The following is a 26215-nucleotide window of genomic DNA, read 5'->3' as shown; positions in this document are numbered from 1 at the left end:
CGGAGGTGCGGAAAGATTATCAGCGTGTGAAATCGTTCGAGAGTACATTATCCTGGGACAAGATGTTGTGCGTGCAATGGCTTGTTGTCTAGGGTCGGGAATCAAGTCTGATCTCAACAACTTTACCAGCAAATATGCCCGTCTCTACGTCCCCCAACTTTCGTATCGTCATTGTCGGTGGCGGCATCGCCGGCCTCTCGAGCGCCATTGCTCTTCGCGCGCCTGGTCGCGAGATCGTCGTGCTCGAAGCGAGCCGAATGAACAAGGAAGTCGGGGCTGCCATCTCGTGAGCCAGAACCAGACCAAGGGTGACATCTCAGGCGTAGGGTTGATACTGAGCGGACATTTCCATCCAGGCTCCAGCCGAATGCGACCAAGTGAGTATTGGTCTCAGCTAGGGTGCCCTTTTGCTACAAAGGCTTGCGCTTGCGCTAACTCGGCAATCGTGCAGGATCGCAAAGGCCTGGGGTATCGAAGACGAGCTCATCTCGAGCGGAGGAGCTGTCGATAGTGGTGTGAGTTCAAGGTCGTGCCTCAGGGATGAAGAGTTGTAGAGCTCATCCATCTGGACGACGGGTCATCTAGTTCCAAATTTTCCGCACGGACGGGCACCTTCAGATGAAGAGTAGGTCGCGGCTACTTCCCGCCCTTACAAAAACGCCGGGCTGCGCTGATAGTCTGACACTGGACTCTTACTGTAGTCCCCTTCAAAACAAGCGACTATGGTTCCGATCGGCTGTGCTTCCATCGGTAAGTCTTGCAACGTCATCGCCCTCTGATCCTCGACAGTCGGCCCTGATCTCAAGCTCACGCTCTCCTCCCGCGATCAGGGTCGATCTTCACGAAGCGCTCAAGAGATTAGCTGTGGATCCGTCGCGACCAGGCAACCCCGCTACCATCAAGGTAGCAAGCAAAGTTGTCTCGTGCGACTGTGAACAGGGCGTCGTCCATCTCGAGAATGGCGAAACTGTACAAGGAGATCTGATCGTCGGCGCGGATGGCATGTAAGTGAAACGGTCGATCGTAGCGATGTCACGATGCTCGCTTGGTGCGTGGCTGCTGCTGACTTCCGAGTTTCATCCTTTTCGTATCGCAGTCATAGTAAACTACGAACTAGCGTTATCGGAGAAGAAAGGCTCGCGATCCCTACCGGACTGTCAGGTCAGTCAGGCCTCGACCACCTTCTACAGCTGATATCATCGGCTTACCGAATCGTATCGAACATGCACAGCATACCGGTTGATCGTAAGTCTTCCCTTCGTCACCTGTCAATAACCGGGACGGATGTTAACGTCGGCCTTCGATGCAAACAGATTCCCAGGGAAAAGCTCCTCGAGATCCCTCACGTCTCGGCCATGATGACCGACAAAGACCCCTGGACCACCATGCTGATGGGCCGAGAATGCCGGGTCATCATGGGCCCTTGTCGTCAACAAGAGCTTCTCAGCATTGTCGCTCTCGTCCCCGACAGTGAGTGGACCTGGAAGCCGTTTCGAATATTTCACAAAGCGATTGTACTGATCCCGCATTATCGATATCACTCTGTTTCGCTGTAGAGTTGATGTATGAACAGGCTTCAACCTCTTGGACCGCCCCGGGTTCGTTGGAAGATCTCTTGCACTCGTTCGAGGATTTCCCTCCTTGGATCAAGGATACCTTCAAGTGAGCGAGAGACAGGTTCTTGCCGACTCTTGAGCTGCCTTTACCAATGAGCACTCCATCCTGAACCATCAGAGCTTGTCCTGATATCAGTCTCTGGCAACTGCGAGATACAGTAAGTGCGTCTGGCAAGCTTTTCGGAACCATCCTTCTGAGGCGGGATTGTTTGCCAGGACACGCTTCCTTTCTGGAGCAAAGGCCGAACCATCCTGATCGGCGACGCTGCACACAGTATGCTTCCTACTCAAGGACAAGGAGCGAGCCAGAGTATCGAAGATGCCGAAGCCTTGGGAGCCTACTTTTCCGACCTCACCGAGGGTCCAGTCTCGCGCGAGGATGTCGAGGCGCGCCTGAAGAGCGTCTTCGAGGCTCGATACGAAAGGGCCTCATTAATTCAGGCTTATAGTCGTCAGCAAGCTAGGCCCGCTACCGAGGTCGGCTCGACCGTGATCACCATGTCAGTATCGGACTGAACGTTTTAGGCGATTTTACTGGTTCTGATTTGCTTGCTCCGATGTTTGCAGGAACCCTGGAGAGTTCATGGAGTACAACTGTCGATACTCTGGAGCGAAGGAGTGGGCTGCGAAGGCGAAAGCGGCGCAGAAAGCATGAGATAATGGAATAACCTCTTTGGGTGTACGCAGCCTGGTTCGAATTTGTAAAGGTGCTTGCAGCTTGCGAATGCTGCGTGACGGAGTGTTCGAGTCGCTGGAGGGGATTTCAGATCTATGTTGTATATAATATGCAAACGAGTGATTGCTGCAAACCCTGTCTTGTAACAGTTCAGAGATCGTGCGATGACTTCTTGCCACCTCGTGCGCTCACGTGATCATCCGATATTTACTTCCGATCAACCTCCCTCTGCCTCCGAAGGCCTACCGAGCAAACGAAGCTCAAGGTTGCAGAGCCGATCTCCACATCTCCAAGCATGCATATTGGATGAGAACAAGATATCGCATTGTTTCGAAATAGCTGGTTTCAAGCTCGGTTTAGACCCCATACTTCAAACACGTAGCTACAACACGTATCATGGCCGCCTCAACAACGAATTCGACAACTCCGCAGCGAACACCGCGTGGGTAGTGAGGTATCCTATAAAAAAGACTGAACGTGCGCTGATGACACGCAGTTGAACGATGTAGTACCGAACACGGCCCGCCTGATCGCTCTGATGCTGGCCGGACAGGGGGTGGAGGATGCCGATGAGAGGGTGTTACACCAGCTGATGGACTTTACACACCGTGAGTCTGCATGCTCGCATACGGAATCGAGATCGATCGTCAAGTTCATATAAGATCTGGTTTGACATCGCCTTGCACCGGGATATATAGGCTATACGACAGATCTATTGACGGACGCCAAGACGTACGCCAACCATGCTGGTCGACCTGGTGTGGTCGAGACGACCGACGTAGAACTCGCTGTACAAACGAGGAGCGGGTACGAATTCACCGAAGGGGCTCCTAAGGACGTGAGTCTCTCGCCAGAACGCATTCCGTACTCATCACAGATCATCGCCAAACGAGGCTGAAGCTGAATATCAATGTTCTGATACGTTTCCATCTTTTCAGTTCCTTCTCCCATTAGCCAAACAACTCAATCGCCTTCCCCTCCCCACTTTCTCCCAATCATACACTCACATCCTCCTCCCCCCGCCTAACCAGATGCTCGGACACGTCAACTACAACCTCGTGCCGAACCGACATCCCGAAGCTTCTGAAGGCCTATACGAAGGTTTCGAGGATGATGATGAGGACGGATGGGGTAGTGAGGACTACGGATCTCAGGATCAGGAGGACGAAGACGGGGAGGATGTGCCGGCCGAACAAGCTTCCGGAGCGGTTGGGGCTGGTACCGTTGGGGAGGATGATGGAGACGATGTGGACGGCATGGACATAGCCGAAGATGTCAAGCCGAACATGAATGGGAACTCGAGCGGGAGCGAAGAACGCGGACAGAAGAGGTCGATCGACGAGACCGAGTGAAGGAAATCGTTGTTCAAGTTGATCTCGACAGGCAGCCTAATATTGGGTGTTGGATAGACGAACCGTTTGCTCGACTTTGTAATTCTATAGTGAGAGCTTGGGGTTGTATCCTTTCATCTTACGAACATAATACCTTACGTGTTTGACGCTCTTAAGAGGTTGATGGAGTCTGCCTGCGAATCTCGCCGACAAGATTCCTACAGGTCTTCTACCTGCTCAAAGCCTGTTGACCGAAGGCTTGAGGACCTTGGACGGTGCTGTAGTACCGTGGCGAATCTGTACCAACAGAAGAATGATAGGCTGAAAATTGGATATACAGCAAAACCCTCGGTAATTTCAATCTGCCAAGTCTGAAGCTGGACCCCGTCGAGGCGGAGAGATGGCTAATGGTGAATCTTTCATTGGCATTCAGCCTGTACTTAACCCGTTTGGCAGAGATCCCCTTCTCGTGGTACATGCTTCATCCTCCTGGATGACCAAATGGTCCCAAAGCTTGTAATGCCATATATAAGTGATACACCAAAGACGCGAATCTGGTGCCATTTGATTTGTCTGTCGTCTGACGCGCCGATATGTCCGCTAGCTGTCCTGAGGTCTTGTACGATCGCCTTGTCCACCCGTTCAAATCGAAACCGAGGCAAGCGCCATCCATGTAGACGTCCCTTCTAACCATATCTGAATCCCCAATATTATTGTCCCACGTTTACCCCGCACGCCGCCCCTCTCGCGCCGCTCTCTCTTGCCGACTCGCCACCTCGCGCCACAAGGTCGTCAGCAATGTCGGGACGCCTTCTTCCGTCAGATGAGGTCCAGGAGGGTATCGGACGGGATTTTCTGGGTATCGTTTCGGCCTTTCTTCCGGGATTGGTGTCGATGTGGAAGGCGGTAACGGGTTCTTGTTGGACAAAGACGCGTTCTGCGGGTCAGCTCGACCTTCGCTAGAGATGGCGCCTGCGTTCGTGTTGGCCTGAAGATGAGCCTTCGTACTCTCCCTCGCGTTCAGAACCATCTCCCTTCCCTCCCTCTCCTTGTCCACGGCTTGAGCTCTCCTCAATGCCTGCGCGGCCCGGTAAGCCATCAAGTGGGCTTTCGGGTCCGACCCTGACCCCGATCCCGGCCCTCCAGCTCCAGGTGCTGTTCCCTGTCCTGGATTGCGACGGGGCGCAAAGGAATCCCAGAGCGGGTAGAGCGAGACGAGGTGTTGGACGATCGAGAGCAACATCGGCAGGGAGACGTCGAGCGAGGCGAAGAGACGGGGAGCGATGGTCCGGGTCAAGAGTTTGATGGGTTCGAAGTCTTCCGTCGAGTTGTCGCCATCGCCACTACCATATACACCGATGCCTGGGGTCAAATTGTTATGATGGCCGGTGTTGTTATGGGTACTCTCCGTACCGGACTGATTGACAGGTTTCTGAACATAGTAGACCGGCACCTCATCCGGATGCCCATGTTCGCCTTGATCGCCCAGCTTGTAAGGCATCAAGACCTTTCCTCTCAGGCGATGAGAGTCGGTGGACGATTTGTCTTCCAGCGAAAAGGCCAGGTAGAGGGCGGCGAGGGCGATCATATAAGGAGGATAGAGGAGCGAGAGGTGTGTTTTGTACGAGTCGTTGATTATGAACCTGAAACGCGGACGTGTCCGTAAACCCAAGGAGCGGTGATATCAGCACCGAGTTCAAATCGGCAAGGGAGGTAGGGACAAGAGAGTACTCACCAAGCCATCTGAAAGACCCCATCGTCGACCTGCCAACTTCCCCTCCCCGACCCTCTTCCCCAAACCCTGTTTATCCAATCTTGCTCCGTCTCGCCTTGCCGCCGCTTGCCTCGTTTCCTTTCCCGACGTTTCATTTGCTTGAGGATCGACTTTGCCCCGCTGTCCTCATCTTGGTCGCCTTCATTCTCGCTAGACGGTTCCATATCCACATCCCCGTCCTGGTCGTTCGGATCGTATTCGTCGTCGCTCCAATACCCATCATCCAAGACCTCCCTCCCACAAACGCTCATCAACGTCGAATACGGATGATAGACGACCATGTCAAACTGCAACTCTTCCAGCAGATAGAATTCCATCTCGGCCAGCTTGGTATAGTCCGTTGGGAGCGGCCTCGGGGAATGTTCCGATAGACAGGCCCTGGCTTCGGAGAGGACGGATTTGACGTGGACGGGGCATTCTTCGACCTTGGCGGCTACGTAAACGCAGGCGATGAGGACCAAGAAAGGGTCTGTCTCCGCAAAGGCGTTCTTGGTGTAAAACCGTTTGAAGTAGACGCAGGCTGTGGCGATGGCTGATTGGCGCAAGGAGATCTTGCGGGAGAGTTTGTGAATGAGGGAGCTGAAATGTATATGGAGGGTGAGGATCGAGGGAATAGGAAGGGAGTAGAGAGCGTGGTCCGGGAGAGTGAGGAGGAGGTGGTCCAGAGTCGGAAGTGGTATCAGCCAGGTGTTGCTATATCATCCACGATGTCGAATCAGTTTGACACGAGTGAGTTTGAGAACAGACCGGTTCGTGTCTCACCAGTGCGTCGAGGTCCAGAAATCGCTAGATGTTCGGTATCGTCAGCGTCCATCGCCGTCCGGAACTCGACCCGCAGGATTATGCTCACCTGGCCATATTGGATACGGCCTACGTAGCGACACACGAGCCATATTATGTGTGTCCCTAGCTGTCTGTATCGATCGTATATGAACAAGAGTACAGGTCGAAGGAGAAGTCGAGGTACATTCCCATCGAGGTCGAGGCTTCGGACTTGTCCGCGTCATCAAGGCTCGCCCTCGAGTACACTCACTACTTGGCATTCCACATCGTCTTACATCCATCCAGCCTTTGATCACTTGCGATACACACAACAGCACAGTACTAGCACATCTGTCCTTCTTACGACTACGTTCAGGTATATGGGCTGATTAGTCGAAACGCCGACGGTAATGGCATACGAATAGACGATCCATCACGACAACTCGCCACGAAATTAGATCAACTCCGACACCATGGAACCCCAAGACCCCGTACCCGACGTCCCTGCGAATGGGGACGCAGACAATGAGGACAAATTCAGAATCCGTTTCTTGTTCGCTTCGGGAGAGCGGGATATCATCAGCGCTTTCGAGCCTGATGCGACCTTTTTCGAGGTAAAGGACAAGGTGCTCGAGGAACAGAGAAAGGGAGATGTGGATATGGATCGAGTTCAGACGGAGGAGAAGCCGAGGCTGGTCTGGGGAGGAAGATTGCTGAGAGACGATGAGGTTTTGAAGGACGTGCTGGTGAGCCGCTGTACCTTCTCATTCTGCTCCTGCTCGCCAAGGCTGATCATTCCCGACGGGACACAGGTGAACAATGCAGTCGAGCATTCTATGATCGTAGCAGCTTCTACAGAAAGGGAACCCCTCGTGCCAGTTCGCAAGATAGCTACCAGACAACGAACTCCGAAACCTCGGCCACCATCTATCGATAGGAGGAATAGTCCAACCTCTTCAACCACCTCACCTGGATCGCAACCACAGCCGTCACAACCGGAAATGCGAACAGGAACGCAGGCTTTTGAAGCCTCGGTCGCTGGACTCCGCGAGGGGGCCACCATGTCGAACCTCGTCTCCCGGGTCCAAACTTCAGCTCTCAACCCTCAACCTGTTCTCATCCCTAACCCCGGATACATCGCCGCGTATGAGACGCTCTTCTTCTACACCTTCTTGGCTACGAACGAGATCTACCTCTTTGCCGGAGAACCCGAGTTGGGATGGTACGACATGCGCCCGGCCCCTCTTTTCCCAGTTGAAAAGGTCAAGGAGGCTGCCGAGGCGTTCTTGAAGATCAATGGGATCAGGAGGGATGGGACTCTGGGGGAGGAGATGGAGCCGATCGAGATCGTGGATGCGGCGAGCAAGGAAGAGAGGGAGGGGGAGGAGATGTTGAAGGATACGGAAAAGAAGAAGGACGTGGAAGGGGACGAGTATATCGAGGTCGAGGTCAAGTAAGTGTTTTGATTTGACTGCAGTGCTCGATGATCTTCTGGTTCTGATCGGTCCTCGTCCCGCCTGTCTCCTTTTCTTATAGCGGCCTGCCGTACAAGATGATGCTCCCCGAACCATCTTACATCACCGCCGAGCAGAAACGAGCCCTAGGCCGATACTGCGCTCGTCGACGCATGATCAAAACGCTTCAAGAACTTCTCGTCGCTACCCCTCTTTACGCTCCGTATACAACCAGGACGGTCCGGATTACCGCCCAGACCGCCACGTCCCCCCGAGGTTGGATCGCTTTTAGGCGGGGTTACTTCATGTTCCGCATCCCCATGCCCGATTTCTTCTTGATCTTCGCCATCTGGGTTTCGGCCTTTTGGTCATTGATCAAGGTTGGGACGGTGCTCTACATGTTCACGCGAGGGATCCCGAGGGACGACCCGAAGTTCCTCTGTCTTGCGGGTCTGGCCGTTGGGTGGTGGATCTGGGATTGTGGAACCCATTTGAGGAGGGCGAGGGCTTCTCGACGACGAGCGAGAGAAGCGGAGAGGGCCAGAGTTAGGGCCGCAAGGGGGGCCGCACCAGGAGGTCAAGGTCGAGCTCGGCACAGGGAAGCTAGACCGGCCAATGGGAATACACCCACTCGAATAGCTCGACCTCACTCGGGAGGACGAGCAGCGAGGTTCAGAGCGTTCTGGATCAATATCGGGATCGCGTATGATCGGAGGGTCTTGCGGTTGTTCTACTATACCCCTGAAGGGAACGGAAGCAGTCGGACGGCGCCCTTGGAGGTGAACGATAGGAGGATTCCCGGGAGCGATGAGAATCTCCCGCATCCGCCTCCCCCGCCTTCGGCTTTCTGGAGGTTGTTCTGTCTGCCCTTGATCCTCTTCTTTGCGACTATGGTTCCTGCGCTGGATACCGGTCGTCGCTCGGCGATTTTGGAACGCGAACGACATATGCGTCTTTTGGTCGAAAAGTTGACCAAGGAGAAGACGGCCAAGGAGGCGGCGTTGGAGGCAAAGCGAAAGGAGGATGATGAAAAGGCCGCTGAACAGGCATCGAAGTCGGAATCGTCTCAAACGGCGGGCTCTTCGGCTGTTCCTCCGGATTTCTTTAGCGAGGCAGCTTATAGAGCGGCTCGGGAGGCTACAATCCCTAGTCAAGACTCCCCTGAAGCTAGTGGCAGCAACGAGGCACCCGGAACCGACAATTCCGAGCCTACGGCTGAGACCACCGGGTCACAGCAACCTCTGGACGGTCCTCAATCGGACCAACCCACTCCTCAGACCGATGTCGCTTCGGACCAAGCTACGGTCTCGCCGTCCCCTATCATGCCTCGATTTCTCTGTGCGGAAGCCATTGCGTACTACCGTCGCATCATCGGTACGACTGAGCGTATTGATTGGGAAGCGGAACGACAAGCTCAAGCAGCTCTGTTGGCCAACAACGGTGGTGGCGCGAACAATGACGGAGCCGAAGGTGCTGCAGCGCTAGTGGCAGGGGACGAGCAGGTTGCGCCCGTATTTTAAGCCACATCGTGGTTCTGCAACAGCTCTGCAGCCATGGTCTGCTCTCGTCACGTCGATCTAAACATGCATATTCTCGCCAGACGCCTGGTTTAATCTCCATGTAGCCATCGCAAATGATCTATCGTCAACTTGAATAGACTATCGTCAACTTGAATAGACAGTTCAAGTACGTCTTCCGCTCCCGCCTTTTTTACTTTGTCCTCGTCATTTGTTCGCTCGGAGCGGAGAGCATGCCTTCGTGACCATCCAAGTGATTCAAATTACCTTTGGTGATAGTTTCAACGATAGTGAGGGTAACAAGGATCTTTTGAAGACAGCATAGGTCATTTCCTCCAAATTCAGGATAGAGCATGACTGCTGAGGAAGGCTAGCGACAACTTCCATGAGACTGGTGAGCGAGGTGACTAGTCCTGTGAGAATGAGCTGGAAGAAGAAACTTGGGGAAATCGACCTTGCTGTGCATGATTTCAAAATTTGGCAGAAGTTGGCGTGGAATCAGCCCAATCTTGGACCGGTCCCTGCGCTTGTCGAGCGACAATGATGGTTCTGATACGAACGACATGAACGACAACGCTCTCGATGTCGGTGTGAGCAACAACAAGAACAGCGGGACCAACGACCTCTTCGCTGACATCCTCAGTGTTCTGATGCGAACCACAACATTCCCAATGTCCAGGCAAACAGCAAGAGTAAAGAGAACAACGAGAACAGCGATGATCACGGTGTCCTCGATGTCCGTACAAACAACAGCCATACGGATGACGACATCCTCGGTATCCATGTAGACAACAAGAACAAGGAGAACAACAACGTTCCCAACATCCAGAACAATGACAATCAGAACAATGACGTAATTGACACACAGGATCCTTTCCCCCAGTTGGCCCCTTTCCAATATCTGCATTGGATGATGTCGACCGGGAAATGGCTAGGATTTTGTCCTGCTGAGCACCCAGGGCTACCTTGTTGAGTGCTCCGTCCGAATCAGCCGAAGCCGAAGCCGAAGCCGACGGATATGATGAGAATCGAGGATTGGACCCTGCCGGAGCACTACTGTGAGGGTCGCGCGCTGACGGAACACTTTGTTAGCGATTTGCTAGGCGCGCGTTCCGTCCGAGCGCGGCCCTCCCGGTAACAGCGGCTTGAAAGGTGTACCACAGGGACATTGCTCTCCAGCCTCTTCATGCGTACACATGGGTGAGGTCTGATATACTAGTATAAGTAAGGTTGCGTTGCCATGCCATCATGTATCCAAATATTATGCATACTGATAGCCGATTTATAGTCTTGATCAAACAAGCTTTATAGAGCTCTGTTTCATTGTAGCGCATGATGCTACAATCGGGTCGTAGCTCGTACGTGCCAGACCCATGTGCGCATATGGCCAGGCAGTTTCACTGCTACAATTGTGCCTGAAAGCACCGCCCGCACACGGCCTTTGGACCTCGTCATCAGCTGGAGACAGTTTCCATACCCCGCTCAGATGTCACTTCACGTCCGCCTGTTAAGTCGTTGACTTCCGGTTTAGCTGCTCAATGGTCGACCCCCAGTCCGACTGCTCTCGAAACCAACTTTCTCGACGACCGCTGAGGACGTTCGAGACCAATCCGTGACTGACTGACTGTACAGCTGGAACATCTCTCGGTCTGTCAATCTTGCAAGACGGCTATAATACTATCCGGCAAAATCAAGGCAGTCTATCAGCGACCGGCCGACCGGGAAGTCACTCTGGGACAGCCGTTCGTATCGTGAAGCGCGAGACATGAGATGATAACGATGCGGATGAGATTAGATACAATGAATGCACTTCGCTTTCTTTTCTTTCTTGTATACTAGGTTCGATGATGGCACCACGGATGCAAGGCAAGACAGAGGCTACATTTGAGATTGCGATTCGGACGAGACAGTCGGCGGAACGATCCTGGAGTTTCGAAGTTTGGTGTGATGTGGCTGGCACATTTAGAAGAGGTCCCGGAACGAGGCTGGAATCTCAGAACACTGGGCGGGCAGGAAAGTTCGCATCAGTAAACGAGAAAAAGCATCTTGACTCGACCGTGTGTACTCACTTTGAACCGATAAGCACATTCGGTGCTTCGAAGCATCTCGACATCACCGCCGGCAGCTTGGATAAAGTTCAAGACGATGCTGGAAGGTGTCGGTGCATTCCGATTACGGTCGTTTCTGCTGACATCCGCTTGGTTCGCAGCGGACACTCGTTGAGCATATCCTTCGACGCTTCGTGGTAGGTCTACAGACAGGATCGCTTAGCCAAGCGATCTTTTAACGCTGTTTTCGCTCGAAGGACTAACCAAAGTTGACAACAAGCGGCGCAGCGACGACTTCCGGGGGTTTGACAATGGTATCGAACGCGACCAGGAATCGGGCCCCGCGGCCACTCTGGGCGGAAGCCCTCCACTTTGTATACACCGCTTGCTTGGCTTGTGACGACATGTCCGGCGACTGCGAAAGACGGGTTGTGATCAATGCAGAACGTGTCTCGCATGCGATATTATTTACTCACGAGAGAGAGGTTCTCCATCTGTCTGCTGTTCAACTTGCCAACCACAGCATCGAGGGTACTTTGCGCTCCAACGTGAATGATCGCTTGCCAGAGAGGGTACTCAAGAAGTAAATCTGCCAATGCTTCCAATTTGAACTCCTTGGCCTGATTGACCTCGGTATTCTGGTTGCCTGCGGCACGACCAGAGCCGATGGTTCCTGGCCCCGCCGCACCAGCCTCGTTCCTGTTAGCCGCTCCACTTGCAAGAGCGAGGTACAGGTAATAGTGACGCAAGTTGCCGGCTGACGTGGACTCATTGGAGGTGTTGGTACCACCTTCACGTCGAACCAGAACTCGGACAGGCTCGCGGACCTGGATCGACTGCGAAAAGTTGATGACATCGGTAGGAATGGTGTTCGAGCTGGAAGACAGGCCGTGTCGATTAGCGGCACTGAGATCGCGATTAGGCTCGATTGTTTACTCACAAAATGCATGTCTGTCTTTCAGGATTGCTTCCCAGTGCCATCGAGGCGTTGCCACCGTTATTGTTATTATTGCTGTTGTTGAAACGAGCGTTCGAAGCGGATGGGAATGGCATAGTCGAAGCAGGATTAAAGGGCGAACTCATACCCAGGTCGAACGGGCTGGTAATTCCGGGACTCTGCATTGGGCCGGGAGTGCCAATAATACCATTGCCGGCGGCAGTCGGGTTTCGCGACCGCGGTGCAGGCAGGACCCGGCAAATTGAAGTCACGTTCTCGTACAGGTTTCGAGCCTGGAAGAGGGTTGTGTCAAGTCAGACAAAGTCATACGCGAGAGAGTTTCCGTCCACTCACGATTAATTGGTCGACCTCGTCAAGCTATAAAGAACGTGATCGCACGTGTCAGCGGTGGAGCATTGCCCTAACCAAGGACGATAGTCACGCGACTTACGACCAACATGCGGACTTCACCGCCTGGCAAGCCACCGTTGCTGGCGTGCTTGACCATCACGTCGTTGAGCCGAGCGGGGGTACCGACGAGAACGTGGACTGCGTTCCTATGCCAATTGGCGAGGTCTGCCGAAATATCGGCGCCGGATGCTCCTACGGCAAGACCGGTCCTGACGCCGAGGGGTGCACCGATGTCACGAATCACTATGTGTGCCAAGTATTTATTAGCTTGAGAGCCTTAATCGAAGTCTCTATAGCCAAACATACGTTTATGAGCCTGAGTCGCCTGGTCGACGGTAGTGGTCACGATGATCGCACAAGGCCCTTTGTATGTGGGCTGATGCTGCACACCGAGACTCAAAACCAGTTGTACAACAGGAATAACGCTGCGATGGGATATAGGATAAGCAGGCCAAGCAGATCTACTCTGTTTTGAGACGGTGCTCACTAGGTGATGATACGCTCCTGCGTAGGAGGCGCCTGAGCGATGATATCAGAGCCTCTCAACATGAACGGCAGAGCTCGCGCTTGAATTTTGTTGGGAGGACCGATGCTAGAGATCGTGCGGTCATCAGCTTCGAATCCGCTGTTCTCACCTAGCGAGTCGTACAGATAACTCACCCATACTTGACAATCTGCCTCTGCAATTCCGGGGTGAGCGGCAAGTGTTCCCACTTGGTGACGGTCATACCACCCGGTCCGCCTTCGCGTGACATTCCACCAGGCGTGACGGCCTCCAATCGATCGCGCTCCACGCGACCACCAGCTCCCTGGTTGATCATGTTCATAGGACCCAGACTCATCCCACCGGCAATTCCGGGCGTCGGAACACCCAGCCTCTCACCGCCGTTGCCCATGCTCTGATAGCCCTGACCGGCGTTGACCGAACCGGCTCCAGTGACGACGCTGCTACTGGCAGCCCTGCCTGGATGAGGTCTCGGCCTGGACCCAATCGATCCCAGAGCGCTGGCGATCGAGCTGTTAAGAGCACCCGCAGGTCCGGTCTGGTTGCGGGCGTTTTGCGGTCTACCGACGTTTCCGCCCATATTAGGGAAGTACCCCTGTTGCTGAGGATGACCGCCTTGACTCGGCGTCTGAGCAGCTTGTTGTGCACCTGTGGCTGATGCATTCTGACCGGGAGGAGTGTTGCTCGTCCCGCTCTGGCCTGCAGCGGGAGGTACCCCGGTTTTCTCCTCTGGACTAGCGGCCCCACTCTGACCCATACGCTTCTCGATACCTTGCCGAACCGAAGTGCTCTGCATCCTCTGCAACTGGGCTACACTAGCGCTCAGAGCGGCGATCTGATGCGTGAGCGCAGCAATATCGGTGTTGCTGCTGCTCGACCCGGCGGTAGGGGTGATGGTCGAATTGGATTCGTTGGTCTCGGCCGTCAATGCGCCAGTAGAGATCGCTGAAGGCGGTCCCTCTGAGCTTGCCAGGCCAGGGACTGCCGTATTAGACGCACTCGTCCTCGTGATTTGAGGGGGAGGAGCAGCAAACAGGGAAGGCGTCGAACCTCCAGAACTCGAATTGGAACCCGAGTGCGAGCCCAGGCTGTTAGCCCCGACGGTCCCGTTCTGGGTCGCGCTGATCTGCAACGACTTGACGATCGTGTTCAGGCTTGCGACCTGCTGACTCATATCGGCAATCGCAGCTTCCGTCCGAGCGACCCGTGCAATCAGGTCCTGTGCGAAGAGAAAGGTCAACCGAGGTCAGCATCAACGATCAAACTTCCGGGTTGATAGCGGTCGACAACTCACGATCAGAGCCTGACCCTCCATCCTGCCTGACGAATCCGTCACTCCAGCAACTCCTCCGCCGGCCGAGACGCCCTTGGTACTCATGGCACTCAATGGCCTGTCCATTCCGGTTCCAAGCCCTGACCCTAGACCCCCTGGTCCATTTGCACCTGCACCCATGCCTGCGTTCTGACCGAGTGCGACCCCTGCAGCCGGAGCAGTAGCGAATCGGCTATGCGTCCTCTCGACTCCCGGACGACCTGCACCTCCGACTCCCCTAGTAGGAGTTCCGCCAAGACTTCCAGGGCCTTGGATCTGCGGTGAGAGGATACTTCCGCCTGCAGGACCTTGACCCTGACCCTGGGTCTGACCCGCGTTCCACAATTTACGACCACCTTCAAAGGCAGATTCCGGGCGGGGTGACCGACGAGCTAGCGAGACGTCGATGCCGTTGTTACCGCCGTTGCTGTTGTTCATTTCCAACTCGGTCTCCCCATCGCCTTCAGCCAGCCCGACCGAACTCAAGCCAACCCCATTGCCTCCCGTTACACTATCTACGCTCCCAGCGCTCCCAAATACCCGATCGCTCGTTCTGCCGAGTGAGGAAGGAGAAGTAGGGATCCGCTGATGTGTCTGCCCGAACTGTGAATACCCCATGTTCATACCCACCCCGGGACCAGAGTTTGCGCCGGTCTCGCTCGAACCCGGGTTGGGATTGATCTCCAAGAACCGGCCATTCGGGACCATGCCCATGCCCGTACCAGGAGCATTCATATTCATGTTCAGATTGCGGTTAGGAGACCTGGAACGTTGGATGTTCATCCCCGTTGCCGACGAAGCATCACCCCCAGTTCCAGTCCCGGTCGTTGTAGCCGAGAGATAACCCCCCTGCCCTTGACCTTGTGCCTGTGCTTGAGAGGGCCCGAACCCGGATTGAGGGAAAGAAGGAAACCCTTTCGATCGTGTCGGAGAGGGAGAGAACGCCTGGCTGTGGTTGACGTTCCCGTTTACGCTCAAGTTCGAGTTGGAGTTTGTCTCGAAACCTGATCCTGGAAGATGGCCGGAGACGTTCCTCCCTCGTTCTCCATTCCCATTACCGCTCACGGGCTTTTCCGGAGTCCCGTAGAAACCACCACCGCCTCCTCCATTCGAACCACCTGCACCTCCTGGTTGCATGTTGTTCGGCGCAGAGGAAGGAGGAGCGTCTGACCAGATGGAAGAGAGCGGCCGTGAAGGCCCATTCGTCGTCGTCGTCATGTTCAAGCTGACACAACACGCCGGAGCACGCTCTACGTGTCGAACGGAGCGGCAAGCGACTTCAAGAAGAAAGGAAGTGACCCAATGACGATGTGGGCTTTGTATCGATGACAATAGGAGGATAGAGGATGTAGTCGAGTTTATGGTCAAGAATCTCCCGCAGTTTTCTCTCCCCTCTCCTGGGTGTGTCCAACGCGGTCGAGGGGACCACGCGCGCGCGTCTCTGCTCTCCTTACAACTTTCTGCTCTCTACCCAAAACGGTCCGCATGGGCAAAACAATCACTCGACACACGACACTGTACAATGCTGTGCGTTTACCCATGTCTGAGGCAGAGAGTGGGATACGACACCTTTCATGTCGCGATGTCCGGATCCTCAAGCCAGACATCGAATGCTCGTCGCGCTTCCCAAAAAGGGACGAGAACGTCGATCACGGACCACGGTTCATCGCGAGAGGAGAGAAGGGATCAAATCAGATCATCTCCCGCGAATTCGATGGGGTCAAACCTAATCCACGATCATCTCCATCAGATCCCATCAGTGCATCAGATCAAGATGGTACGCCATCTTCTCGTGCGGCACCGAGCTCGGGATCTGTTGGACCAGTGATGTAAGATGGGAAACATCCATACAGCAGTGTGCCGTTTCGTGACGGCATACGAGGCCTGCATCACGGTTGACTGATCCGTCACTTCGATGTGGGTGAGCGTCCTTGAAGACGAGAACGGCTCGGACGCCGACGGAGCCCGGCCCCGACTTGGAGTTGTCCTCTTCGTCCTAAGTCGATTCAGCCAAGGTATAACGAATGAAATAATGATTCCCAATACAGCTCGCCTTTATCAAGATTGCCTCTCCTCATAGTCGTGCAAGTCGAAGCCTTTATGTACCCTCGGCAGCTAACCGATAGGTCCATAGCTGCTAATTTTCGTGGATTTCTCAAAGTTCGTAATCATCGTAAACGCCATCCCCCTCTTTCTCTCCAAGTTTCTACCCAGCTCTGCCATAGCGCGGCCCATCGATCAGCGCCTACCACGTTCCCTCAAGAAATCGTCCATAAACGGAGCGTCCGGATACTGCTTCTTGAGCCTCAAAAAGTCTTCCCGTGTGAAATCGTGCGGCAACGGAGGTTCGAACCCTGATTCGAGGAAGACCATGACGTCGTCGATCCATTGCATGAGTTCCTGCTTGTACCGCTCTTCGTACTTGATCTCGTGAGTCCGGTAAGGGAACCCAGCACGGGTGACGATGACCTTTCGGTAGACTCGACCCGGCTGACCGTTCGGCAAGGCGAGGATGTAGGCGATGGAGATCTTTTCCAGCGTCTTGTGGTTGTTCATCATCTTTTGCGACCATCCGTGCAGCGTTCTGCACATCCCTTGTCCTGCAAGATGAGGTGCGCAGCAATACGATACGTCAGCCTAGATGATCTTCACGCTCGGGACCGTCCTGTTCGTCACTCACCTTGCAGTTGTGGCATTTGTTGACCGGGAACAAAGGTGAACTTGAGCTGGGTCCCGAGACTTTCGAGGATGAAGTCGGGTCCTATGGCGGGACCTCGCAAGAACGACGGATCCCATTGCATCGTAATCTGGAGCGTCTTGAACTCGGCCTTTGTGGTCGTGAGCCAACCGAGGTAACCCCACTATCGAAAGAACAGAGTGTGATGGAGGTGGTGATCAGTCTCATCAGATCTCGCTCGATGTCCTGTCCTTAGGCATCGCATCGATAACCCTGCTAACTCACCCATTGATCCTCTCGCATCGATCCCGGGTTGATCGTAGCGAACGGTACCTCCAACGTGAGGGTGTCGATCATACCGAACCGCTTGCCCGCCAACGGATCCTCGTATCGAGCCTCAGCAGGAAGGTTATGCTTCTTTCCGTGTGAACATCCGCAAGTGGACAGAGCCGCCGGCTTCCACTCGAACAGATTCACGCTCGAAATGTTCTGGGTGAGAACCTTGACCTTTTCCTGGAACAGGATCGATTCCCTACTGCCCTCGATCTCCAGCTTTGATGCGGCATGGTCCGCTTCGATCCGGAGTCGGTCGACTTTCCTGGTAGGAAGAGGAACGGCAGGGTAGTCCCCGCTCTGCAACATGATCCCGATCGAGTCCATAGTGGCCGGGAGCGGGGTCTGGTATCGGGCGATCTCACCCGACTCGTCTTGAATGTCGGTCAAGTTTTTGAAAGAGGAGATGAGGTCGTGTCGATCTTTCGCCCATTCCACCCGATCGCCAGCTTTGGGACGATCGGCTATGCTCAAGAAGCTGCGTCGTACCTCGATATCAGCGTGGAGCATATCGAAAGCTAGATGAGGTTACCTACCGCACATAATCCCGAGTAGCAGGGGTCATCCTCTCATTCAACCTAGCCGTCTGCTTCTGGGACGTCAAGACGACTCGAGAAGCGATCTTTCGCGAAAAGACGTTTTGCCTGCACAGCTTGTCGACGAGAGACAATCTCTTGAGATCCTTGGAGAAGTGGACGTATTCAGGGTACCCGATAAAAAACATCGAGAAATCGTCCGACATTCCCGGGGGTTGTCGGACACGAGGCTTAGAGGCAATGGCATCCTCAGCCAAGAAGTCGACGATGTTGTCCAGGATATTTTCGGGAATGTGATCCAACTTCCATCGGGATGGAGGTAGTTCGGGTGTGTCTGCGCCCATCGTCGATTTCAGTAGAGGGGAAGAGAAGATGCAGTAGGTGTTGTTAAAGTGGAGATCTATATACCTATCGATGATCTTGCTGAACGGCATGAGCGGTCAACGTTTCTGCAACGTAGCCCAGACGGAAATTTTAGTTGTTCAAGGGATTCCTTTGAACGTTCATTACGTTCGATCAGATCACCCTAAGGTGGTCGCTCCATAGGAGCGGAAGCAAAATCGAACCAGAGCTCTTGTCGACTATCGTCCGTTCAGTTTGTCACTGGCTTGCGTCATCTCAAATGCCTGGAACGTTGGTTTCCGTTACTAAGGTATGATATGAATGCGGGCACAAGGGACACGGTAACGCAACCCAAGAATTCCGGTCTACAGCTTTTGCCTTCTAAAGGGCATGAACCCCCTACCATCTCACTTCGTAATTCCCACTCTTGACAAACGTCCTGACTCCCTTGAATGGCTTGTACCCAGTCTCGTTGACGACCTTGATGTGATCCACCTTGAGTCCGCTGAGGATGTGTTGATTGATCTGGAAATTCACTTGGAATGCAGGGTCCGGGCTGGGCATCTCCTCCGAGCTGTCGTATCGGAAGACAAACAAACATGCATCAGTGCTGTACTGCTGAGTCTGAGTGAGCCACTAGAAAATTACCTGCAGACAAAACTTCCGACCAGACTAGCCGCCTTCTCATTGGCCGTCAGAGCGGTAATCATCCACCTAAGCACCCCCTTGTTTGGATCGAAGTCCCAACTTCCACCACCTAACGCTCCGACCGGGTAGTTGGGATTCTTGCCTCCGCCAGGCAGAATTCCTCGAGTGTCTCCCGAAGCCGTGGCGGAGACCGAAGTCACTTCCGGACCCAACTGGATGCTTATGACGACGTTTTCTAGCGGTCGGCCGTGCGTATTTGACGATAGCGTTAGGTTGAATTTGCCTGGCCAATCGAAGCCAGGGTTTCAGCTTGGAGCACGCGGTTCTGTCCAGGGGCACCAGTACCTACCTCCTCCGACCTCTGTCGACATTTTCGCCTTCAAAACCAAGGGAAGACCGATCGGTCTCAGCGAGCCTGCCGGTACCGCTACCTGATAATCGAGCAGCTTGAATTCGCCATCAGGCGGTATGAAAGAAAGTACGCCGTTATCCATCCAGCGTTTATACCTGTAATCGTACCCGTCTTCAGTCTTCGGCGATGCCGTGAATTTGCGGAGTCTGCGATTTGTGCGTACCGGATGCAAGGATGAAATCCACAGTTTTCGATTACTTTTGGATTGCTAAAGGAGAGCAGGAGGTCGGGATTCCCTGCAGTTTGACCGTATCGGTAACGTCAGTAATGTATCATAAACCGCCGGTTCTCGGTCCATCTCACCAGTCAACTTGGCATTACAGTTCACTCTACCCCACACATCTATGTGCAAGGCCTTTCCACGCCTAGAAGTGAGAAGTCAGCGATGATGAGCTCGAAACATGCTACTCAGACTTACTTGTCCACTATCGCATCTATTCGCTCCTCGAAATCAAAGTATATTTCGTTGTTCGAGTATCGAGCGTTTGGCCGCCGCCATGGGATGGGTGCCGAGTATGGTGGATTAGTCTGGCTTAACGAACTGGTACAGGGATGTTTGGCCCTTGTGAGCGATTTGATCACGGCGAACAACAGACGTACCACTTACCCTGACACTCCGGCTGCAGCAAGCAGTTTCCGTACTAGCGTCGGAGGTAATACGATATCCTTCAACATGTTCGTCTCCATCGTCAACGGGTGTCCCTCGTCCAGCATCTCCTCGATAAGCTAACGGAATGAAGCGTGGTTAGCAATAGTCAAACCAGTCATGCGCTCTCTAGGCTCACCATGTAGACTGTGTCAAAGTTTTCTCGAATGGTATGCTCCGTTACCTCGCCGAGGTATGAAGCAAGCGTCTCCAAGAACGAGTAGATGAACGAGAATGGTAGCATCGGATTCACTGAACGAAACGAATGATATCTATCAGCTCTGCTTGACACCCCTCGAATAGGATCTTGAACGACTCACTTTCCTGACTAACGGGTACCAAAATCCTCATCCCTTCCTTCTCCACATGGAAGCATGCGGTGTTCATCCATGCTCCCTCTTCGTACTCGCTCGTATTTGGTACCGAGACCCATAAGATGGGGTCGAGCTCTTGCAAGGTGCTGGTCGATGCCACATCGAGGCCAGGGCGGGATTTGGCAAGAGCTTGATTGAAAGCATCAATGTGTAGCAGAGGATATGAAGAAGGGTGTGCTCGGAAATGCGAAGATACGATAGATCGGCTGGTAAAAACGAAAGCCAAGTGAGCACCGGAATAGCTCTTTCGAGCTCCTGGTAGATCGTACCCTGTCGAATCCAGTATTATGATACCATCTAGGGGAGCCATGGCGATATTCAATTTCGTTACGAATTTGATGGCAGGAGATTATAGACTGGGTGATATCTCGTCGAACGTGGTAATGTACGTACCTAATGTAGTTACTCGGAACAATCGCAGGCCAGGATATGCCCAACGGACCGGCCGAGGTGGAAGCAAATTCGACAATCGTCATCAAGATCAAGGTCAATGTTGGGCGTGCTATCTATTATACAACATGGTTTCGTGACTGTCTCGACTAGGGGTCATAATATTGGAGATTATCCCAGCCCGACAGATTTGTTCGTGAATTTCGGCTCTCGGTGTCGTGAAGTCAATGATTAGAGGGGGAAATGTCGTTTCTATATGCTTCTGTATCCTTGTGAATCTCTCTTCGTACTGCTCAGTCTTTCGTTAAACTTCGTGCTCGATGCGCTCGACCCCTCACATCCCGCGGTGCAGATCATAGGTCGTCAAGGTCCCAGCCGTCAAAACCCTGAGTTTGCCTTCGTCGACCATGACGTGACGGATCGCGTCATTCGATGCTTTCGCGACCATGTAGGGCTGTTTGTTCCTCTGAAGCATCCTCATGTCCCACATCCTGACTGTTCCATCGGCATATCCTCTGGCAAAGTAGTTGCCATTGTAGGATCCCTTCTCGAAACGCGTCTGACCAACGGCTTTCCCCTCGATCAGGTTGATGTCGAAACCGAAGCGCTTGATAGGTTTCTGTTTCCGCATGTCGAATACGTAGACCTGATCTCGAGTTTGCTCTGCTTCGACGGCGATCGAGCTGGGAGCTAGCTCATTGGTGTGAATATGCCAGATAGAGGCGCCAACGCTATAGCGTGCGGTCTTCAAAAGCTTCTGGGCTGAAGAATTGCAGTCGTAGACTAGAAGATCGCCGCCGGTAGAGCCACTCAGCAGCCATTTGCGCTCCTGCTCGTAAGCCACACTCCTGACGACCGAGGTATGCTGACGATGCAAGACCCTCACACTCGAAGTCAAAGTTTGCTGACCCGCTAGAGGAACTGTCCAGAGTACGACCTTGTGGTCAAACCCGCCACTTGCAAACATGTATCGGTCGCCTTCGCCGTGCGACCCGATCGGAGTAACGCAGAAGGGGTTCCCCGCGTGGGGGTGTTTGTCCATGTAATGATATGTCGGTCGGCGATGTGGGTCGCTAGCCATGCAGAGAATCTGTTGGGAGCTCGTATTGGAGACCGTTGCATTGCGTTCAATGGCCATGATGACCCGTCCGTTGACGGGCATGCAACCGTCAATCACTCTCAGACCGTTCTCGAGCGACGTCGTGGCGGTGCTTGCCAGGCTCCCGAAGAACTGCACAGTGGCTCGCATGGAGAAGGTCGCAAGGTTGTTGGTCTGGCCCTGAAGCGCGCTGGCGAAGCCTTTGATCATGAAGCGGGACTTATCGCCTGGCGTTCGATGAATAGCCTGTGCTTGTCCGCCGTGTAGTTGCAAATCGGTGATATCTTCGGCCTTTGACGGATTACGTGCGGGCATACTGATGACCATGGCTTCGGGTGCAGGCTGCACTATGTCCTTGCGCGAAAAGCTAGCGATATTCGTGTGTACCGGTCCAGCGGCCTGTCTGTTGTTTGGAGCCTCAAGATAGGGTTGCTTGCGAAGCTCGACGAGTTGCATGTGCAGAGCCACGATCTCGCTCTCGATCTCGGTTAATTTGGCGATCGGGCCGCTCTTGTTCTGGGTCATGTCTTTGATCGATTGCCATGTCGCCTGAGATTGAAGGGTCGCTTCCAATCGCGCTTCGATGTTGCGTATGTTGACGCCAGGATCTTCCCTCTCAGTCGGAACATCTTGTTCCTGGATTTGATCCTGGTCCAGTTCATCCTCTTCTGACTCGTCACCACCTGATTGCGCCTCCTCCTGGTCCTCCTCTTCTTCCGATTCGTCGGCGCTCATTACGATGGCCTGCCGGACGGATCTTTTCCCCTTGCGGGCCATGCGAATACGCTCACTGCTGGTCGAGGTATCTGAGTCTGAAAGTTCTGCAGATTCGGCTGACTCGAGGGCCAAAGAACGCTCAGACAGATGACCACTCGAATCGTCTGCCGCATCCGACGTCGAATCTGCCGCACCGGCCTGCGTCATACGGGCGGGCGGAGCGCGACGATCAATGGTTTTCGATGCTGTAGTCGAGGCAAACAAGTCGAGCTCACGGTCGGCTGCGAAAGCGAACCAGTACTTACCGGTGTCATCCTGAGGCTCGTTTAGCGGCCGGAGTAGCATGTAATCCGCCAGGATTATCATTTGCCCGCGACTAAGTGAATGACCTGGATCAACCAAATCTTCCAGATCCCTTGACAATGCCGGCGGACTCACATATCGCGGTCGAACGACAAAATCCAGGTGCGTCGGAAGTTGAACACCGTCTGTGGCTTGACGCTTCCTACGTTCTGCTTGCCCGAGGTACATGTTGAACAGCAGGTGCAAAGCAAGAGAAGCTTCGCAGCATCGCTTCTCACTTGCTGCTGCCAAATGTAAAAAGGCGGCGTGCAAGCAATTCGATACCAGTCATCGAATTCGCCAGGTCCCTCCCTGCAATGCCTCCCTGTTCATAGAGATCAGATTCGCCCAATGCCTCCACGTTGTTATGACACGAACCTATCGAACTTGTACCCTTTACGTCCTGAACCAAGACGGAAATCGTGCAGTTGGGGTGGTACATGGTGCGCAGCGAGTGTACCTCTCGAATGGATTCAAGCTGAAAGAGTCTATCGATCCGCGTCAGCTACTGGTTCGTAGTAGCTTGCAGATATATCCTTACTTTTGGATAAACGACCGCACCGCATTTCTTACGTTCTCCGGTGCTTTGTTGTTGTCTGCGGGATGCCATGCTTGTTTTCCAGTGATTTTTGGCAAACATCGTTGGCTCCATTCTTTCACATCGGCTTTTGCGGCTCGCGCAGAGATGCCTAGAGCGTATTGACGTGGATGCACGACCGGCACACGGCTTTTGGCTCTTTGGTCCTCAACGTAGAGGATCTCTATTGCCGTGTACGATGTGCTTGGCTGTTCAGATAGACCAATCTCGGGAGTCGGGGCGCAGGTAGTCCTTGCGGCTTGATCTATGGAACATTTGAGGCTCTTGCGGCCAGTCTCTGGAGAAGGCGAACGTACCCGCTTTGCGGGGTTAGATGACTGTCCAGAAGAAGCGGTAGGTGGCCCGCCAGTCAAAACCGTCGAATCCAGAGTCGCGGAACGCCGGTGCCATTCAAATGAGAACTTGAATGACGTGCGTTTGATATTTCCTCGTGTGCGGTCCGGGTAAGTTGCATCCCATTGCTTCAATTGCTCCTCTTCCCATGCGGTCCGTTTGGCGATGACGAGTTCCCGCAAATGTTCAGGTTGCTCGAAAGGTCGGAGTTCTCGCGCGTAACTGTAGGTGACGATTCCCTGGCTGATAAGGGCCCAATCTACAGCGTAGCCGTCATCCCGCCACATGGAGCTTGTGATTCTGCGTGACTTGTTTTCCAGTTCCTTTTCTACCGCGATACGTGCTGCCTTTCGAGCCTCAATTCGGACTTTCACATCGCGAGACCAGCAATCCGCCAGATCCGGTCGCTGACTTTTCCTATTTAGATTGAAAGGTAGCGGATTAGTCGACTTTTCCTCACCTTAACACAAACCGGCTCTACGGCCTCACAGAATTAGCAGAGTAGAGCTCTGTTTCTCACTGTCATCAGCATCTTCCACGGCCTCTTCCTCTGGCTCGTCAATACTGGAGGCCATCATTGCAGCCGTTCCGGGTTCAGTTTTTACTTGAGCAGTGTAGTCAACGATACGCCGCGTGCTACGTAAGACCTCGACATCTAAGTCAGGCGCGGGTTCGACTGGGGTAGTAGGGGACCTCGCACGGTAACCTGCAGCCAACGGTTCTTCATCCGAGGAGTCCGAGCTCAATGATTCAGATGGAAGAGGAACGACCGGTTCTGAGGGCGAGTAGGCGTCCCTTCCCCGGGTGATAAAGGCCGGAGCTGGTCGATCAGTCGCAGTTGGAGGCTTCGAAGCAGGTTTTGTGAGATTCGGCTTGAACTTCAGTTTGCTCTTAGGGCGGGCCGTCGTAGATACAGCTGATACTGTAGAGGCAGATGCTCCGGGCTGAGAGGTAGATGGATCGGGTTGGTTTCCTGCTGGTGCAGGTATTGTTGATGCTGTGACCGTAGAGGTAGATGTTTCAGGACGTTTTCCAACGGAAGTAGGTGTGTCAGAACGAGCTCCGGTGAAGGTGGATTTTTCAGCACGTTTGCCGGTAGGCGCAGGTGTAACGGGGCGGCTTGCCACAGAACTGGATGCCTCGAAACTGCCGGCAGATGCCGAATTCGTGGTTTGCGTCGCTGGCTCCACAACCATACGTTCAGCCGTATGTGCGACCGGCTCGGCAGAAGCGATAGAGCGGTCTATCCGGTTTTGCATGACTTTTGCGTAAGCGCCCATAGGTTGATACGGTCGGGAGGGAGCTGTGTCAGGTGCTTCAGGAGGAGCTGGAGGATATGTGGTAGTATTGGCAGGAGGGGTGTCGGCAAGCGGTCGGTCGGGTAGCTTTTTGGAAGGTGTGCTTTGAGCCTGTGCGTTTTGGCGTTGTGCTGATTGAATGATGGGCTTGCGATCGGGATGAATAGCTGGCTGAGGAGCCCTCCCTCCGGCGTATGAAGAGGTTCCGGCCGAAGGCGCACCAATTCGGCTGTTCCCAGCAGAATTACCCAAGTTCAGGAAGGCGGGGCCTGCAGAAGCCTGCCTGGCAGGTTGACCAGCACTCATTGCAGCAGGTCCAGTGGGTGGAACAGCGGGTCTACTAGGCCCCGGCATACCTCCTCCCAACGCTCCACCACGACCTCGTCCAGCTATTCCTCCTCTGACGCCCCTTGCTCCTCTGCCTCTACCACCCCGAAACGTTCCTCTTCCTCGTTCGCTGGAGCTAGGTGGAGGCGGTGTGAGCTCGACCCGAAGCCGAGGTGGAGCGTTTGCCATGTCCTGACGATATTGCTGCACCTCGTCGGTCGGCTCCCCCTCCATTCTGCCTTGACCTGGGCCTTTGCCCAGGATATGGCCTGGAGCAGAGATACGGATAGGTCTGGGCTGGCTCGTCTCCACGAGAGCACCTTTCTGTCGCTTCCTGAAATCGATCTTCGGGGGCATGATGAGTGGCGTAAGATAGTTGGTTCGTGTGTCTTTGTGATTGTAAGATTTGAGCCACTATTCCCTATTCCTGAGCTGAGTCGAATCTAGTAAAGTCGAGTCTCCGTTACAGAGACTTCGACCCTACCTAAGCGCTTCTCGCTTCTCCCTCGCAAGAGGTCGTAGCAATCCTGGTTGCGGAGCTGCAACGAGGTAAGAAGGAAGCGCCAGATTCTGTGATGTCGGTTTAGAACTAGTAGAAAGCCAGATCCTTAAATCGTTCGGATTGTAAAGTGGGGGGTTTGGCAGGTCTATAGCAAGGTCGACCATTCATGATCAGAGTGATTCATGTTGATCGATCAACCTTGAACTTCCTGAATCGCGCCCAAGGGAATTTCACGTGATCAAGATGCGATCCCAATCGTCTCAACACCAGACTGAGAACGCAATTTGCATCACGAAAA

General features: G+C 53.9%; 9 protein-coding genes across 9 annotated transcripts; 3 read left to right on the top strand and 6 right to left on the bottom strand.

The window, feature by feature from the left end:
- Window positions 1-451: 451 nt before the first annotated feature.
- On the top strand, window positions 452-2408 carry HD553DRAFT_313277 (uncharacterized protein). The gene is made up of 11 exons (XM_046180211.1): window positions 452-515; window positions 586-625; window positions 702-750; window positions 831-1004; window positions 1097-1161; window positions 1232-1245; window positions 1314-1470; window positions 1557-1662; window positions 1735-1774; window positions 1833-2116; window positions 2184-2408. The coding sequence occupies exons 2-11, from the start codon at window positions 619-621 to the stop codon at window positions 2269-2271; spliced, it is 984 nt and encodes a 327-aa protein (XP_046035697.1). The 5' UTR covers window positions 452-515; window positions 586-618; the 3' UTR covers window positions 2272-2408.
- Window positions 2409-2607: 199 nt separating this feature from the next.
- On the top strand, window positions 2608-3794 carry HD553DRAFT_285740 (transcription initiation factor IID, 31kD subunit-domain-containing protein). Its single transcript, XM_046178240.1, has 4 exons — window positions 2608-2734; window positions 2802-2900; window positions 2991-3130; window positions 3231-3794. The coding sequence occupies exons 1-4, from the start codon at window positions 2689-2691 to the stop codon at window positions 3642-3644; spliced, it is 699 nt and encodes a 232-aa protein (XP_046035696.1). The 5' UTR covers window positions 2608-2688; the 3' UTR covers window positions 3645-3794.
- A 553-nt stretch (window positions 3795-4347) lies between these two features.
- HD553DRAFT_297357 (cyclin-like protein) lies at window positions 4348-6336 on the bottom strand (the record flags this gene model as incomplete). Its single annotated transcript, XM_046178544.1, has 5 exons — window positions 6248-6336; window positions 6160-6183; window positions 5359-6090; window positions 5131-5266; window positions 4348-5028 (listed from the first exon to the last, which is right to left on the bottom strand). The coding sequence occupies exons 1-5, from the start codon at window positions 6253-6255 to the stop codon at window positions 4348-4350; spliced, it is 1581 nt and encodes a 526-aa protein (XP_046035695.1). The 5' UTR covers window positions 6256-6336.
- Window positions 6337-6471: 135 nt separating this feature from the next.
- Window positions 6472-9402, top strand: HD553DRAFT_350773 (uncharacterized protein). The gene is made up of 3 exons (XM_046183562.1): window positions 6472-6905; window positions 6972-7612; window positions 7696-9402. Exons 1-3 carry the CDS (start codon window positions 6633-6635, stop codon window positions 9131-9133), a joined length of 2352 nt encoding a protein of 783 aa, XP_046035694.1. The 5' UTR covers window positions 6472-6632; the 3' UTR covers window positions 9134-9402.
- A 1355-nt stretch (window positions 9403-10757) lies between these two features.
- Window positions 10758-14760, bottom strand: HD553DRAFT_54364 (uncharacterized protein). The gene is made up of 12 exons (XM_046184306.1): window positions 14680-14760; window positions 14326-14602; window positions 13187-14250; window positions 13014-13118; window positions 12833-12951; window positions 12567-12769; window positions 12470-12493; window positions 12119-12408; window positions 11655-12054; window positions 11443-11593; window positions 11200-11381; window positions 10758-11131 (listed from the first exon to the last, which is right to left on the bottom strand). The coding sequence occupies exons 2-12, from the start codon at window positions 14482-14484 to the stop codon at window positions 11093-11095; spliced, it is 2736 nt and encodes a 911-aa protein (XP_046035693.1). The 5' UTR covers window positions 14485-14602; window positions 14680-14760; the 3' UTR covers window positions 10758-11092.
- Window positions 14761-16581: 1821 nt separating this feature from the next.
- On the bottom strand, window positions 16582-18323 carry HD553DRAFT_343103 (uncharacterized protein; the record flags this gene model as incomplete). Its single annotated transcript, XM_046182841.1, has 4 exons — window positions 16582-16943; window positions 17024-17204; window positions 17306-17831; window positions 17890-18323. The coding sequence occupies 4 exons, from the start codon at window positions 18321-18323 to the stop codon at window positions 16582-16584; spliced, it is 1503 nt and encodes a 500-aa protein (XP_046035692.1).
- A 161-nt stretch (window positions 18324-18484) lies between these two features.
- Window positions 18485-20677, bottom strand: HD553DRAFT_313265 (putative adaptor complex subunit medium chain 3). The gene is made up of 10 exons (XM_046180210.1): window positions 20581-20677; window positions 20258-20517; window positions 20077-20189; window positions 19899-20017; window positions 19710-19832; window positions 19595-19656; window positions 19455-19527; window positions 19229-19386; window positions 18880-19162; window positions 18485-18805 (listed from the first exon to the last, which is right to left on the bottom strand). The coding sequence occupies exons 1-10, from the start codon at window positions 20619-20621 to the stop codon at window positions 18631-18633; spliced, it is 1407 nt and encodes a 468-aa protein (XP_046035691.1). The 5' UTR covers window positions 20622-20677; the 3' UTR covers window positions 18485-18630.
- Window positions 20678-20767: 90 nt separating this feature from the next.
- HD553DRAFT_54320 (WD40-repeat-containing domain protein) lies at window positions 20768-22939 on the bottom strand. Its single transcript, XM_046184305.1, has 2 exons — window positions 22823-22939; window positions 20768-22762 (listed from the first exon to the last, which is right to left on the bottom strand). The coding sequence occupies exons 1-2, from the start codon at window positions 22881-22883 to the stop codon at window positions 21036-21038; spliced, it is 1788 nt and encodes a 595-aa protein (XP_046035690.1). The 5' UTR covers window positions 22884-22939; the 3' UTR covers window positions 20768-21035.
- HD553DRAFT_54305 (uncharacterized protein) lies at window positions 22892-26049 on the bottom strand. The gene is made up of 5 exons (XM_046184303.1): window positions 24280-26049; window positions 23401-24207; window positions 23238-23347; window positions 22956-23171; window positions 22892-22893 (listed from the first exon to the last, which is right to left on the bottom strand). Exons 1-4 carry the CDS (start codon window positions 25770-25772, stop codon window positions 23095-23097), a joined length of 2487 nt encoding a protein of 828 aa, XP_046035689.1. The 5' UTR covers window positions 25773-26049; the 3' UTR covers window positions 22892-22893; window positions 22956-23094.
- Between the last annotated feature and the right edge of the window lie 166 nt (window positions 26050-26215).

Source organism: Filobasidium floriforme, assembly GCF_021052385.1.
Source record: "Filobasidium floriforme strain CBS 6241 chromosome Unknown HD553scaffold_14, whole genome shotgun sequence".
NCBI classification, from domain to species: domain Eukaryota; kingdom Fungi; phylum Basidiomycota; class Tremellomycetes; order Filobasidiales; family Filobasidiaceae; genus Filobasidium; species Filobasidium floriforme.
The sequence above is the reverse complement of the archived record's forward strand: the minus strand, read 5'-3'. Positions and strand labels throughout refer to the sequence as shown.